The sequence below is a fragment of the Limanda limanda genome, chromosome 8, assembly GCF_963576545.1.
Source record: "Limanda limanda chromosome 8, fLimLim1.1, whole genome shotgun sequence".
Taxonomy (NCBI): Eukaryota; Metazoa; Chordata; class Actinopteri; order Pleuronectiformes; family Pleuronectidae; genus Limanda; species Limanda limanda.
This window is the reverse complement of record NC_083643.1, coordinates 28,341,224-28,357,119: the sequence shown is the minus strand read 5'-3', so window position 1 is coordinate 28,357,119 and position 15,896 is coordinate 28,341,224. Positions and strand designations below refer to the sequence as shown.

The window sequence follows — 15,896 nt, the reverse complement described above, 5'->3', positions numbered from 1 at the left end:
CAGGGTTCAGGTGAACTGAACGACAAGGCGCTGTTTAAAGAGAGGATGAGGTCCTTGTCTCAAAGCACCGCCACACCCATCCACTGTCTGTTTGAGGTAAGCTGCCCAACCACTCTGTAGTCAATTACAGTCGCTCCACCAGACACTCATCGGTTTACCACAATGTTTTCAGGTTGTCTCAACCTGCTAGAATTGTAGATAATTTACGGGTCACTGTAGGAGCCCCAATTTACAATAACAAGTAAATTATATCTTATTAACTTATTATGTGCATGTGTGTGTGTGTGTGTGTTTGTGTGTGTGTGTGTGTGTGTGTGTGTGTGTGTGTGTGTGTCTGATGTAGCACATAGCGAGTGGAAATGAGGCTGAGGTCGAACGTCTGCTTAGTGAAGGAGAGAGCGACGAGGACGTTAGGATGTGTCACCCCCTCTGTTCCTGTGACCTCTGCGACCTCCAGCTGTCCGGGTCAGCATCCAGACACACTACTCATCATCCATGACTAAATGCTCTTACACTTACTAAAACCAAATTCTAGTGAACACTTCCCAAGAATTTGAACACTTCCCAAAGGTCATCACATGGTTTAAAAGTGAATGTGGCATGTCAGCAGTAAAAAAAACAAAGCTGTGTTCTGATTACACACACACACACACACACACACACACACACACACACACACACACACACACACACACACACACACACACACACACACACACACACACACACACACACACACACACTCACATCAGTCAGTCATTTAGCTTCCATTCACAGGGTAAAGGTGGAGAACTGTAAAACTACATGAGCTGTGTGTATTATTTTGGCATTAAAAGATCATTAATGACACCAGCATATTTCCTGTGGCCGTAAACTGTTAGAAATCATCTACAGATTAAGAGAGTTGAGGAACATTTGAAAGTTTCTATCATCAGAACCTTTACAAAGACAGCTTATTTGTTAAAGATCAGATCTTTATTTATTTCCCCGAGCACCCATGACTTTAACTGAGATCAGTCAGTTTCGTGCCTCTTGACTTTTAGTGTTGTCTTTGAATTACTGCTGTAACTCACTCTGGCTTTTGGCATCCGGTTGCAGGCGACTGAATGATCCGTCCATCATCACACCGTTTTCCAGAGATGATCGAGGTTACACGCCTCTGCACGCTGCGGCTATCTGTGGTGAGCAGCTGCTAACATACAGAGGGATAAAACACAAGCTTTAATATCTTTAACAGAGGGACAGCCCGAATGTACATGAAAACTGATTAACTAACTTCACTCTATCTGTGTGTGTATGTGTAAAACAGGTCAGGCTCAGCTAATCGACCTGCTGGTGTTTAAAGGAGCGACAGTCAATGCCACAGACTACCACGCCCTCACACCGCTGCACCTGGCCTGCCAACGGGGATACCAGGGAGTCACGGTGAATACACTCACACGCAAACCTACAGTACACTGGGTGTATGTGTGTGTGCTTGTACCTATATATTTGTGGGGACCATTTAGTTTTTCTAAAGTAAGGCATTTTCGGCTGGTCCTCACGTTTTCACAGGCTTGTTTGAGGGTTAAGACTTTTTAGGTTTTGGCTTAGAATTAGTTGTAGGTTAGGGTTAGGGTAAGAGTTAGGGTTAGGCATTTAGTTGTGAAGGTTAAGGTAAGGGGCTGGCAAATGCAATCTGCATACGGGTGTCCTCAGTAAGATCGAGGTACAAGAATATGAGAATGTGGGACATCCAGAACTTTATATTAATCTGCTGATGTGAACCAGGCCGCACAAAAATATTACCACTCACAAATATTACCCAATTGTTGACACATCGACCCATCTGTCTCAATCAGACTGATCAATGACAGCACCAGGAGAAGCCCCGCCCACTGTCAGGCAGAATAGTTGACACTCAGTAGATACCGCTCTGCTGTGCATGATCACACGACAAACAGGCAGCTTTAAGCAGGCAGACAGACAGACCTCAGCTTAACACCAGGCCTGCTCTGTAAGAGTGTGTTCTTCCCCTGAGACTGATCAGCTCCAAAAGTTATTCATCCGGAGGTACCCTTCACAATGATGTAGCCGGGAACAGTTCATTCAAAATATCACTGCAGCCATACATTTGCCAACAATCAGCTTGACTCTCTTCATCATTAGCAAAAAGGTTTTGTAGACCGATGAAACTAATTGTTTGCGAAGAACTTGCAACACTACCCTGTAAAAAGGGAACAGCATACAAACATGGCGTGATCCCAACAGTGAAGACTTAGTTACTCTTACAGGATAATGTCACAGTGTTTGTCTGCATCTAATCATCTGTAAAAGCTGCTGATAAAGCAGCACAATGACTCTAAACATGGAAGTGAATCTGCTTCAGAATGACTTCAGAAAAAACCAGAGTTGTGTGTCTTAACCCGACAGAGATGATGTGGAGTCAGAGTTCCCCTCACCAGCACGTCTGAGCTGAAGCAGCTCTGTTGGAACAATGATCCAAAACTCCTCCTAATTGTTGAACAGTTCTAGAGATTTTTCCCTTATTGCTTTATATTATGTTCCTTCCTTTACTCAAGAGTGTGATCTTTCAGGTTATTAACAGAACTTATTTCACGCTCAGATTTTGATGTTCACACTTAAATATACCCTACTTCTGCTTAGATTGCAACAAGTCTGTCAACATTTCCTAACCAATAGAAAGCCAAGTGTATTGTTGACTAGAGTAATTATCCCGGCCGAAAGGTAATAGAATGGATTGGGGAATAGAATAATAACTATAGTACAGTAAACAGTAACAAATATTTAGGATTGTGTAACTATATAATAAGACAATTTAATATACAGTAATCAATCAATCAAATTTTATTTGTATAGCCCATATTCACGAATCACAATTTGTCTCATAGGGCTTTAACATTGTGAGACATCCTCTGTCCTTAACCCTCAACAAGAGTAAGGAAAAACTACCACAAACCCTGTTAACAGGGTAAATATAAGTAGAAACCTCAGAGAGAGCCACATGTGAAGGATCCCTCTCCCAGGAGGAGGCGATAGTAATGAACTATAATATCATGGTTCAACATTGTACATTATTAACATGTACATTATTACATGTTAATAATAATCATCTGAATAGTCCAAACTTAATTTGAATCAAAGTATATTGCAACTGTACTGCTACATAAACTGTATGTATTGAAAGGGAGCTTTGATGAGTAAGCGTCAGTTTCGTCTGAAAAAATTGGGTGGTGAGGGTTTATAAAGAAATGAGGCATCAGGAATGTGTTTAATGAAAAAACAATCAAATCTCAGGATTGGATTTTGTTTCACCAATGTTTTATTACCTTTTTTGTAACCGTCCATCAACCTGCAGTGCTAAATCAGTGTGTTAGGGAAGATGAATAAAGAGGCGCTGGGATTATTGATAGAAAAGAAAATAATACTATAAAATCGATATGATCCATGACAATGAATGATGTACTCTCTGCCCTGTAGCTGCTGCTGCTGCACTACAAGGCCAACACAGACGCTCAGGACAACAACGGCAACACACCGCTGCACCTCGCCTGCATGTATGGACACGAGGACGTAAGTCAAACACTGAGGATCTGTTCATCACAGCCACTTGGTCAGCACACTACTATAATTTGAATTATCCACTGGACTTATATAATTATAAGTCCAGTGGTTCTCAAGCTTTAATATGACCCCTAAATGCAAAGCAGTAAGTGCAAACTATCTCAATATAAACTGTTAGCAGTTAATTATTTGATATGCCTAAAGAGGTAAAACTGTAAAGTATTTAACTATGATTTATTAGTATTCTATCTTGCTAATAGACAGATATGGAACCACAAAATGTAAAAGTTAAATCAACATTTTTTCAACACACGCCTAATATTTGCTATTGGCAGCTTGTCTCCTACTTGTGCTTCTACGCTGGCGAATGCCAGTGGCGAAACACATGATGTTTTTTCAGGTTGTCTGTCTGTCTGTCCTATTCTGGTGATCAAGATATCTCAAGAACACCTCCAGGGAATTTCGTCAAATTTCGTACAAATGTTCAGTTGGACTCGAGAATGATCTGATTCGATTTTGGTGGTCAAAGGTTCCAGTCAAGGTTGCTGTTACGTCATAAAGCAATTTTTGCATCGTGAACACGATAAATCAAGGACACTTTGGAGGAATTTCTTAAAATTTGGCACAAATGTTCAATGGGACTAACAGATACATTTATTAGATTTGGGTCATCAAAGTTCAAGGTTGGGGTGGCCTCTCAAAACATGTTTTGGGCCTTTTGAACATGATCGCTCAAGTCTGCCTGTAGAGATTTTCTTCAAATTTTGACCAGCTGTCACTTGGACTCAAAGATTAACTGATTATATTCCAGTGGTCAAAGGTTATCTCATGTTAATCTGGAAAAACAATTATGTAGACTGAAATTGCACTGGTTGGCGAAGGAAAAATCCCTGATCAACTTAATACCTGGTAGTGAAAATGATTGTGATGGCTGTTGTGCTCTGTGTTGTGGTTGTAAAGTGTGTGAAGGCCTTGGTGTACTACGACGTCCAAACGTGCCGTCTGGACCTGCAGAACGAGAAAGGTGACACGGCGCTGCACACGGCGGCTCGATGGGGCTACGAGGGAATCATCCAGGTGCTGCTGGAGAACGGAGCGAGTACCAACGTCCCTAACAAGAGCAAAGATTCGCCACTGCAGTGTGCACTCAACACCAAGGTCAGCAACACACATGGATGAGAGCATACCAGATTGGAGTGAAAACTTGCGTTTTGCATCTCCCTGAGGCTTCATGATTTCAGAAGTACATTTCAGAAGTGTTGGTTCTCTGGGCTCAGGTTTGTCAAACTTTGACAAAAGTTTCTTTCATTATTTTAAGCTTTTCCATTGTCCAAATCCCATTTCACCCTTAGCCCTTCCCTTTCGTTTTGCGCATTCACGTGTAGGGGCAGGCTGTCCTAATACCTGTTGGGATAAAGGGTTACGGGTTAGGCCTTTATAGCCCTCGAAACGGAGATTTTTCAGACCATCACTTCAAACCTAGATGTATGGAGAGAGACCCACAAATGTAGCGATTTCTCCAATTGATAAGGATTTAAAAAATTACGATAATGATTGTAACATCTTAGTTTATTATAATTTCAATGAATTATTGTAACTTCTTTTACAACAACCTTACAAAATACAAATTGCGGGGGTGCTAGCGTTACCATGTTAGAGATCTTTATTTTGCATGATAATCCCGTATTTTCACATCATTTCATATCACCGTGATTGCATTTACACCTGGTATTTATCAGTGACTCCAGTGTCCACATTAAGATCTTATTGAGAACGGATCACTCTGTCCAGCTTATGTTACATCCTCCTGTATCTTTATGTAAAGCTGTGTTAACAGGATTTCGTGCTTTTCAATTGGTCTCGTCTACTCTCCATTGTGTATGGAAGAACATGAGAAATGCTTACTGGCTAATGGCTGCTAGCTGTGTTAGCCACCTCAAAGTTGAATATTTATTTCGCTTACGTAGTTGTTATATGGGGATGAACAACACAACTGCACTCACTTGTTCAATGTGGTCTTTATGTGTCCCTGACCACAGCCAAATATCACAATCACAAGATCACAATCTGTCTTAATGTGGTCAAGCTATCTGATCACCCTAACACATTTTATTGCAGGTGTATACAGGTTGTAAGAATCACAGGAATCTGACCTCAGCTAATGTTATTACTGCTGAAACGCCTTCCTGTCACTAATACGTGTGTGTGTGTGTGTGTGTGTGTGTGTGTGTGTGTGTGTGTGTGTGTGTGTGTGTGTGTGTGTGTGTGTGTGTGTGTGTGTGTGTGTGTGTGTGTTCATTCTTATTTTCCTGTAGATCCTCACTTTGTTGCAATTAAGTCAGAACGGCCATCATCGCAGAGGCAGCCGAATTGATGTGAGTCTGATCTACTCACAAGTCTTCATCAAGCAACATGTAAATGTGAGAGGTCGTGGGTCACAGAATCCAAACCTAATAAGCAACAAATATTACTTAGACTGAAAAACAAACAAGTGCCAGAGAGAAAAAAATTACAATCTATTTTTGATTCAGTCTAGAATAAGATTAGAAACTCACAACCTTTTTTTAACTCCATTTGCAAAACTAATTTCTTCCATGAGTCAATAAGTTTTCTCCTGCGACATCTTCTACTTCAAGGGTTTGTTCGGTTCCACCACATGTTTTAGAAACAAAGCTCAATGAAGCAAGCAGCAGCAGTCTGCTTTCAGAGGGCTAAAATACTTCAGGTGTTTTCATGCCAACATGAGGGAGATGCAGCGTTGTTGTTTCTCACAACAATGATGACCAGTTGAAATATTGGTTGCTGTAATCAATGGTAGAAAAAAGTATTTTACTTGTTTTCTGCAATCGTTTGAATACGTCAAGTGACATTTTTCTTACTTCTAGGGCCACAATGCCCCTTCATTTGTTTGTGTTAGTTTAAAATACACACAATATATAACATGATTCTTGGGTTGATTTACACTTGGAAGTAGTTTAAATATTCTTACTGACCAAAGACATTTTTGTTTATAGGAAATAACTTTTTTAGGAGTAAAATGCTGCTAATATTGTACATGAATATATCAGTAATGTCCATCCTCCTCTACCTCCTCTTTATCCCAGTCTCCCAGTCGCTCCCCTCTGGCTTCAGATTGCAGTAGCCGTCGCTCCTCAGTCTCCAGCACCTCCTCTCTGGGGTCCGAGGCAAAACCGGAGGGAGAACGGGTCCGCCACAGAGAGGTAACCGGGGAAAAGGCTGATAGTACAGGAGACACACCCAACACACCGATCTCAACTCAACATCATCCATTGATCAGACGCCACAAACTAAAGATCAACAACTAGGAAACGACACAATTCAAAAACTCAACAATAATGATGATGATGCTCTTTGGCAGGTGGAGAAGCTGCTGCGTGCTGTGGCAGATGGTGATGTGGAGATGGTGAGGGCAAAGTTAAACAGCAGCGGTCAACATCCAATTACTACCTGAACACCGTGTTCTGTTGACGTCATCTGACACGGTGTGTGTCTGTTTCAGGTGCGTTACCTGCTGGAGTGGATGGATGAAGAAGAGGAAGATGAAGAAGAGCTCTTGTCTGAGGCGCTGCTCTGTCATCCGCTTTGTCAGTGTCGAAACTGTGCCCCCACTCAGAAGGTGTGACAGCTCGTTAGGCAGTAACATTATATTCCCATATACTCACAGTTGTAAGCAGTACACAAGGGTTTAATAAACTCCATTATGCAATTGTAAGCAGATCAAAGTGTTAATTAATGTATTAGTCATGGCAGCCCATCAGTTATTTGAACCGTACCGTATAAAATGCAACTACGGTTGCATGAAATTGCATGTCAAGTACAAAGTACTTGACATGAAAGCAAATAATTATAAAATATACAGTAAAACAAAGAATTAAAGATAAATGTAATAAAATATAATGAATATAGTAAGATAAAAAAATTGATTATATTTTCTTATTCCTTTTTTGTTATCGTATATTGGACTAATATTTTATTTTTACATATACCTTCCTTATTCTGTAATTGGCTGCTGTTACAGTAAAGGTTTTATTTACCCCTTATTAAACCTTTACATACTAGTTATAAATGCTTCATGTGAGCGCTAAAGTAAAGCAATAACAAACTGGTCTGTTTGCAGCCAAAAGGACACAAAACATGACTTTAGTTCTTATGATGTGTCCTGCTTCTTTGCATTGGCTGAACCAATCTGACCCTCTGTCCTCCTCGTGTCTTGCAGCTGTGTGTTCTGCAGGCTGGAGCTCTCGGTGTTAACAGCTGTAACGCTGAAGGCTTCACACCACTCCATGTTGCCGCCCTGCATGGCCATTCAGCACTGGCTGCCCAACTGATCCGCCACGGGGCCAACGTCAACGCCCGCACAAACCAGAACGCCACGCCGCTTCACCTGGCCACCCAAAACAGCCACGTCCAGGTAGGGGTGGGAAGTGGTTGACTAAAGGAGCAGCTGTTTCACAGTGTCCAACTGTTTCTGATGTTTCTATTATTTATTTTGTGCCATTAGGTTTATTTTTTTGTAAAAGAAGTGTATGCACTGCAGATATTTTATAATTCAAACTGCCACATTAAAATGCTTGTGTAACAATATAGCATTTTAGATAGCTCATGGAGTTTGATTTGTTCTGTTAAGTTACTCATAGGTCTGTTGATCTCAAAAACTATTTGGATGCAAGAGAAGATTTGTATTTAAATGTCAATGTCATTTTATATCACAATATGTCACTTATATACAGTAGATATTTTGCAGGGATACTTCCTTTAAATCACTTGGTTAACTAGTCCCATGCTTTTGTTTGGTATTTTGTTCTTATATCATTGTGAACTCTCTGGTTTTAATAAGTGTGTATGTGATATATAGTTACAATAATAATAATACTAATACTAATACCAAAAATGTGTGTTTTAACTCTTTTATCTCATTGATGCAAAAGTATATTCTAAAGTATATACTATACAATATATTTGCATAAAGAATTTCACTGAAGCACTGATGTTAATGCTACTTTAGCTCTAAATAAGAATAATCTCTGGCAGTAGATGAATTTATTTAATTTATCTGAAGATAGAAATCCAGAAATCAGTTACATGTTACTCATTACCCTGATAGAATCAGTCAAAATTTCTATAATCCATCTGTTCTTATTTTGTTTTTTAACTTAATCTCATTATTATATGAAATCTTGAAGAAAATCTTTGTGAATGTGGATGCAGGCTCAGCCTCAGTGTTTTGTATGGCAGAAGGATTCCTGCAGCAGGTCACAGTGCTGTGTCACTCTGTTGTTTCACCCTAGTGATAAAAAGTATTGGTATGTAGAAGTAGGTCAGCCACCACTCTGATCATTTCTCTGGAATAAGGAAGTCTGGTTCATTGGTTTTGTCAGGTTCTGTGGCACCACCGTCTGGTGAACAGTTGGCATTGCGCAAACCCACAGCCCATGTTCAGGTCTGGTATTAGCACTGGTATTATGTTTCAGGTGTTCACATCATAAGTGGACAGCTGTCACAGTCTGACTGTTCACACCCAGGATTAGAATGTGTCTCCACAAAGTTTCAAATTATACTGGCTTCTGTTCCCCTAATGTGAAGGATTTTGAATCAACATGATGAAGTGACTGGGTGTGTTTTGTGTCCTTCATGTGTGTAGGTGGTGAGGTTCCTGCTTGAGTGCAATGCCAAACTGAATAAAAAGGATCACTATGGTAACACATCTCTGATACTTGCCTGTCTCTGTGGAAACCTGGAGACAGTCACTACCCTCTTACAGGTAAACACACTGTGGCTTTAGTTCAACACATATGAATTAAAACCATTTTCACTTTGATTTAAACACCATGGGTGCAAATTTATTGGGTTGGACCCATTTACACAATGTTCAACAAGTCAAGTCTGAATTATATGCTGCCAGAATGACGTTAAAGCTCTGAGAGAGGTCAGAAAGAGAAAGACGCTACAGGGCTTATTCATCTCTTATGCAGAAGGAAAACCATTATGATGAGCAGAATGTTCTTAGAGCAGATCCGTCAATAAAAACTATTGTTCCCTGGCAGCATGACGGAGACAAAAGGAAAAAAATCTGTGTACAACTGCAGGAATAATCCGACGATAGGCTCCTTTTATTTAATATGGTTCAATGAATAATGCCACAAAGAACATTAATGTTTAAAATCAACAGTGTCTGTATGCAGCAAACTGTTAAATTTGTCTGTGCAGAGTAACGCCCTGGTGAACGTAGCAAACCTTCAGGGGAACACGGCTCTCCATGAGGCGGTGCGGGGCGGAAACCAGGCACTGGTGGAGCTGCTGCTGAGGAGTGGAGCCTCACCCAGCCTCAGAAACAAGAGGCAGAGGACGCCACTGGACTGCGCCTACGAACTGGGTGGAAAGGTGGTCCTGCAAACACTGTATATATGTATAAATATATATATATACATTTCTTAAATGTCTTGTAAATGACAAATTGTTTTCTAGATTCTTGATAAAAGCATTAGAGGACTGTGGCACTTGTTGGGCAGGTGTATTTAGGAGTGTTCCTGCTTGACAAAGAGTGCCGACAGGAAAGTATCACTGTGGCTACAGTGAGGTGGATCAATCATGTCTCACCAAACCTAAAATAAAATACAAATCTGTAACTTTATGGAATTATAAATGAGTTATTTCCAACAGTTTTACTGTTAGGGCCCTGGCACAAAGCTGCGCCAAGAATGACACATAATTCTTTACTAGTGTTAGACTGACTCCTTTTCCTGTCCAGTGCACTCATTGTTCACAAATCAGATACACTTGTGCCCATCTGAGCACCAATGGGTGTGTTGGGTCGTAAAAAGAGGTGTGGTCAGGTGCATTATAGGTACATTTATATCTTGAGGCAGCTGAAAGCAATTTAGCTTTTGACCAATAAGAACTTGGTCTGAGGGTACATTGTCTAGGTGGTAATGTAATGTGAAGCTACAGAGGCAGGTGCACAACAAGCGTTACGCAGATGATCTGCTTGTGTGCAAAATGTAAGTGAAGGGAGAAATTCCGGATAAAGACATCCTGAGGCACTTACTCTGACATTTGCGTTCACAAATACAGCCCCTCTGTGAAAGACCCTCTGTCAGGCTCTAGAGGGGAGGGGCTTGTCTGCTCTGAATTTCTGGGACCACCATGACAGTGCAACAAGGTGGACCTTGGTAGAGGACCTGCTCCTGAAGTAGATATATATAAGGCTCTTTGTAAGGAAACAAAATCCCAATGATTATTAGTTTCAGCTGATTATACACTGATGTATATCTGCCAATAGATCCTCCCTAGATTGTACACACTGACCCACTAGACTATTTTAAATTAAGACACAGTTGTACTATGGTAGCACACATCCACGTTCCACTGTGCCGTCAGTTTAAATTATACACCAACCAGCTGAACTCGATCAATGTTTACAACTGTAGTGATGCTACCATAACTTACTGTATGTAAGGTGTCTTTAAAAGAATATTCCTGCATATGTAACATCAGAAAGTTATTGTCAGTTGTGATTTGATTTTCCACGGTCAACAGGATTAAAGATCAACTGTAAATTAAAGTGGTTGGTGGAGCAATGTACAAATAACCTGAAGCAGGATTAGAAAGATTGACAGCAGTAACACTGATTCCTCTTCTCCTCTGCAGAACACTGAGATCCTGAGAGCTCTGCAGAAGGCGTCTGGACTTTCCCCTGATGATGAACCCATCAAACTCCTCTCTGTGCCCAAAGGAGCTCTTGGTAATATTAGCAGCATTGATCATTTCCAAACTGCCACGAACCCTCTTTGAAGAGAAGACGCCTTTTATTTAATGCTTTTAAAACAAGGCTATCAATCTGTACTTGAGATGTTCTTCTCATTTCAGGCGTTTTTGTCAGTTACTGTGTCAGTAGTTTATCATGAAATGATCTTTCTCTATTGTCACCACTACAGCTCATTCATTTGTGCAGCGTCTCAGGCTGCAGGATCACTCCAATGGCAGGAGACAGAAACTGGCTCAGTCCATCAGCAGGTAGACTGCCTTGTTTATCTAGAGGTCTATAGACTTTGCTTGTTTAAAAGTCGTTTTTAAACTTTGTTTTAATGTCCTTTAACTCAGGATGGAGCAGATGAAGAAAGGTTCCTCTGGTTCTCCCCCCAGGTGTTCACCAACCCTGAACCAGGTATTATACTGTGCACATTCTCACTGTTGCACTCCTTATGTGAGCATGTATTGGCCACAACAAGGCAAGGAGGCCAAGGAGAAGTCATCAGTCCAACTATTTAGTCCATAGTGAAATACCTTAACAACAAATGGATAGATTTCCATAAATGTTTACAGACATTCGTGGTCTCCAGGGGATGGAAAGTAATGACTGACCACTTAAGTTTTCATTCCCCAGTTTCTGTTTCACTTAATTACACCATAGCTCTCAGAATACTGACATGTCCTCCTCAGCGGTACACTTGAATGCTCTTTCTTTCAAATTGGTGAGATTTCCCTTTATTCAATTTTACAAAATAAAATGTAGTGAAAGTCTAATAAAATTTGGCATTTATACTAATTGAACAAATAAATCAGACTTCCTCGTCTGTGTGGCGGTGAAACATCACGCATGTTTCTGGGCAATAGATCCACCATTCGAAGATATTTATCATATTTCTAGTATTTTTAATACATCTCAGAAATCATTACAAATTATACAGATTTTATGTCAAATACATATATATATATAGTCAGAGTAAAATTACATGATTGGATGTATGATTATCAACAATGGAGAATGTTCATGTGTAAAAAAAAAAAAAGAAAACATGGTTGAGCGTGTTCTTAGACAGTACCTTACAGTTTTAGAGTTGGAGTGGCATCTGTCCATCCAATATCTATACCACTTATATGCACATTCTTTTGAGGGTCATGGGGGGACTGGAGCCGAACCCAGCTGACATTGGGCCAGAGGTGGGGTACATTGGTTCTGCCAATGTATGCTAACACAATTTGCTATGTTTACATACGGCAGCAACTTAATCCCCTGCACTCAAATAACACACACCTTCTTATTCTGCTCTCTTTTTATATTGTTTGTTATTTTGCACTATTTTCTGCCCTTTTATCAGTGAGGAATGATATTTAGCTCAGCTGTATTCTAGGTATGAGGATGAATGACAGTAACAGTAAAACAGTTGAACCTTGTTTCTTCACAGAAGAATCCAGACAGGAGAAAGTTGAGACGAGGGGAGACAGTAGAGGGCAGTAGTCCATCAGGAAGCTGCGACCCCGGGCCCCGGCGGGGAGAGCGGCCCCTAGGACGCTGTCACACCCTGGACTCTGGAGAAACCACAATAAAGCGGCTTGTGTCTTTTCCAACTTGCAATGCATCTGAATGCACCCAGAAAGAGAGCAGTCAGACTGAGGACACACCCGCCTCCAGAACTGCTGAGGACACTCTGTCAGCAGGTGTTCACACGTCCAGAGACACAGATGAAGCTCACTCCACTGATGTCTCTAGCTGTAGCACCGGAAGCGAGACCTCCCCATCTCCGCCATCCAACACGTCATTACATGCCGATTATTTGTTTGAAGCCCATCCCACACACATCCTCGCTAACCCCTCTGCTTCACATGAGTCAGAGGAGCCGTCTCACACCAACAGCCAAAGCCTCCAGGCCATAAACGGAACATTAGTGGAGCCATGTGACGACCAGACTCGGCCTTTTATCGACACAGAGCCCTTGACTTCAGAAGGCAAAGATGGAAACTCTAATCCCACCCACACCGCTGACCACCACCCCCCCATCCAACAGTCAAATGGATTCAACTAAAAGCTGGTTGGAGCTAAAACTTTCTACAGTTTTTACTTCACAGGAACAACATGGGATAAAGAGTTCACTCATATTAGAAAGAACCTATGTGATCACTTACTGTACCTGTAGTTGTATTGCAAGCACAAATTTCTGCCTCCACTCCAGTACAATAGAGATGAAGGGAGTTATATAACTTGCATGACTATAATTGGTCTCTTCTTTTCATTTATTCAGTCCAAAAACAGCAGTGTAATAAAATAACACAGTGCCGCGTTGATGTGGCGGTGAGCCAATGATCCATGAAGTCCAGTTAATCAGACACAACACTGCACACAGGGTCAGAACATTATGGTCAGGTTATTCAATGCTATCACAGCAGCAATAACGTTATCCCTGTCTCCACTGCAGCACTTTTAACTGCAGAGTTACAACATCATACATGAGGGTTTAGCATGTGCACCTTCTCAATTGTGTTGTATTAAAATGGAAAAAAACACCCTTCACAGTAAATGGTAATGGATTTGGTAAATGGATTTGTATTTATATAGCGCTTTTCTAGTCTGATGATGACCACTCAAAGCGCTTTACAGTACAGTTACACATTCACCCATTCACACACACATTCATACAGTGCATCTACTTGCAGCACTTTGTTATTCTATGGGGGGCTATTGAGGGTTCAGCATCTTGCCCAAGGACACTTCGGCATGCAGATGGTTCAGACTGGGGATCGAACCGCCGACCTTCAGGTTGGAGGACGACCACTCTACCCCTCAGCCACAGCCGCCCTGTAAGTAAGATCTGGGGCTTCTCTAGTCAAGTAACCACAACACTGTTTGCAGATAGGGATGTTGTTACTATCCACTTCCACTGTGCAGAGGTGGAGGCAGACATCTCAGAGACTGACTCAAAACGTGGATGAACCAAATACCTACCTGTTCTGCATGGAAGGTAAAGTGAAAATATATTTTGTAATTTGGGATAACTTATCCTTTAAAGTCACAATGAAGTGTAAAAGGTGTGTAGTGGTTTCCGTTACACATTTCTGACGGCACCGAAAATCCACAGATTTCCTTCCTGTCGTTTTTAAACTCGAGAAATTCTTGGATTTGAAGGAGCTGTCATGACGAACACATTTCAGGAGTTCATTTTTATATGTATGAGTAGATGCACTAAAATGCACTAATCTTTTCCATCCTAGCAAACATCCTGTTGACTTACATTTCTTAATTGAGAAACATCCACAACACAACTGAATATATATAAAACATGTTTAGGACCTGGCGTTTTTCACATGGTTGTGTCCTGATTTTCTTTAAAAAACCAAACACTGTTCTAAATTAACTGGGCTGAATGATTCTGTACATTTAATCCACCTCAACATGATTTTTCCATAGCTAATATGGATTTCAAAGATTCTGCTAAAGTATCATTTCATTGTGACTTGAGCAGTGATACTAACAGAGCTGAGGATTTCTCCCTCCCCCTCCCTTGTCCACCCTGAAGCAGCTTCTCTAACTCCCCCTCCTCTCCTGAGTGTGAAGCACTTTCTTCTACTTCTAGGCTAAACAAAAAGAAAAAGGGATGCAAACTGAAGTTGTTTTAGTTTGATACTGTTTGAATGTTGTCGCTTTAGCTTTATGTAAAGCCATTAGAGTGCAGCTCTAATCTGAGCTTGTTTTACTTGAATGTTAGACATTGGATAGATTACAGGGTTGAATTTGATTTACAGTTTGATGGATTCTCTCTTTTTTTCACTCCCATTTAACATCGTACTACTCCATGTACTGTTTCATTATTTGTATGCATTTAAATTTTATTTATGACTGTGTTGTCGGGAGGGTGTTGTGTGTTCAGAGAGGTTCGACTTCTCCTGAATGTGAGACATGGATAAAGTTGAAGGATCACACCTCTGGCTCTGCATGTTTTTCATCCATTCACTACAAATCAATCACTGTAGATGATTTTCTAAATCGTATCGTCATATTTTCAGTTAATTTCAGCCACTTGAGTTTGATTCTTGAAACTTGCTGCCAATAGTCAGACTTGTATTGTTTTTAACTGTCACTGCATTGCATTGTGTAGTAATTTTACAGATACAGTATATTCAGTATACTATATTTGTATATGAATATGTCTTTTCAGATTTAACCTATTATATATTATGTCAATACATATATGTGGTACAGTTTAGGTAAAATATGAAAAGAAGGCTCAACAATAATAATAATAATAATAATAGATATAGTTATATATCACTTTTAAAACATATGTTTAAGTTGCTGTACCCAGCGAACCAACAGTCATTTAAATTCAGTGAAGCTGCACCACAAACTCTAAATATGCCTGATTTGTTTCATCAACATTCATGCATTATTCTCTGGGAAACTGGTGAGAATGTTAAAATAAAATCCCTCTCTTTGTCTGGATCCACCCCAAAAGGTCCTTGGCCCATTTCCCATCCTTCCACCAAGTTTTGTGGAAATCAGTTGTGTGTTATCCTGCCGATTAACCAACAAGTTTGGC

General features: G+C 40.5%; 1 protein-coding gene across 1 annotated transcript in view; it reads left to right on the top strand.

Moving 5' to 3' along the window:
* The window catches only part of ankrd27 (ankyrin repeat domain 27 (VPS9 domain)), a 38,457-nt gene extending 23,178 nt beyond the window's left edge, over nt 1-15,279 (top strand). The window contains exons 12-28 of the mRNA XM_061077113.1: nt 4-96; nt 344-465; nt 1,099-1,181; nt 1,310-1,425; nt 3,481-3,573; nt 4,525-4,722; nt 5,880-5,939; nt 6,669-6,785; nt 6,944-6,988; nt 7,085-7,201; nt 7,802-7,996; nt 9,227-9,346; nt 9,793-9,966; nt 11,233-11,326; nt 11,520-11,598; nt 11,686-11,749; nt 12,771-15,279. Of these exons, the coding sequence (XP_060933096.1) occupies nt 4-96; nt 344-465; nt 1,099-1,181; nt 1,310-1,425; nt 3,481-3,573; nt 4,525-4,722; nt 5,880-5,939; nt 6,669-6,785; nt 6,944-6,988; nt 7,085-7,201; nt 7,802-7,996; nt 9,227-9,346; nt 9,793-9,966; nt 11,233-11,326; nt 11,520-11,598; nt 11,686-11,749; nt 12,771-13,388 (2,388 nt within the window). The 3' untranslated portion in view covers nt 13,389-15,279. The remainder of the gene's footprint in view (nt 1-3; nt 97-343; nt 466-1,098; nt 1,182-1,309; nt 1,426-3,480; nt 3,574-4,524; nt 4,723-5,879; nt 5,940-6,668; nt 6,786-6,943; nt 6,989-7,084; nt 7,202-7,801; nt 7,997-9,226; nt 9,347-9,792; nt 9,967-11,232; nt 11,327-11,519; nt 11,599-11,685; nt 11,750-12,770) is intronic.
* Nucleotides 15,280-15,896: the final 617 nt, after the last annotated feature.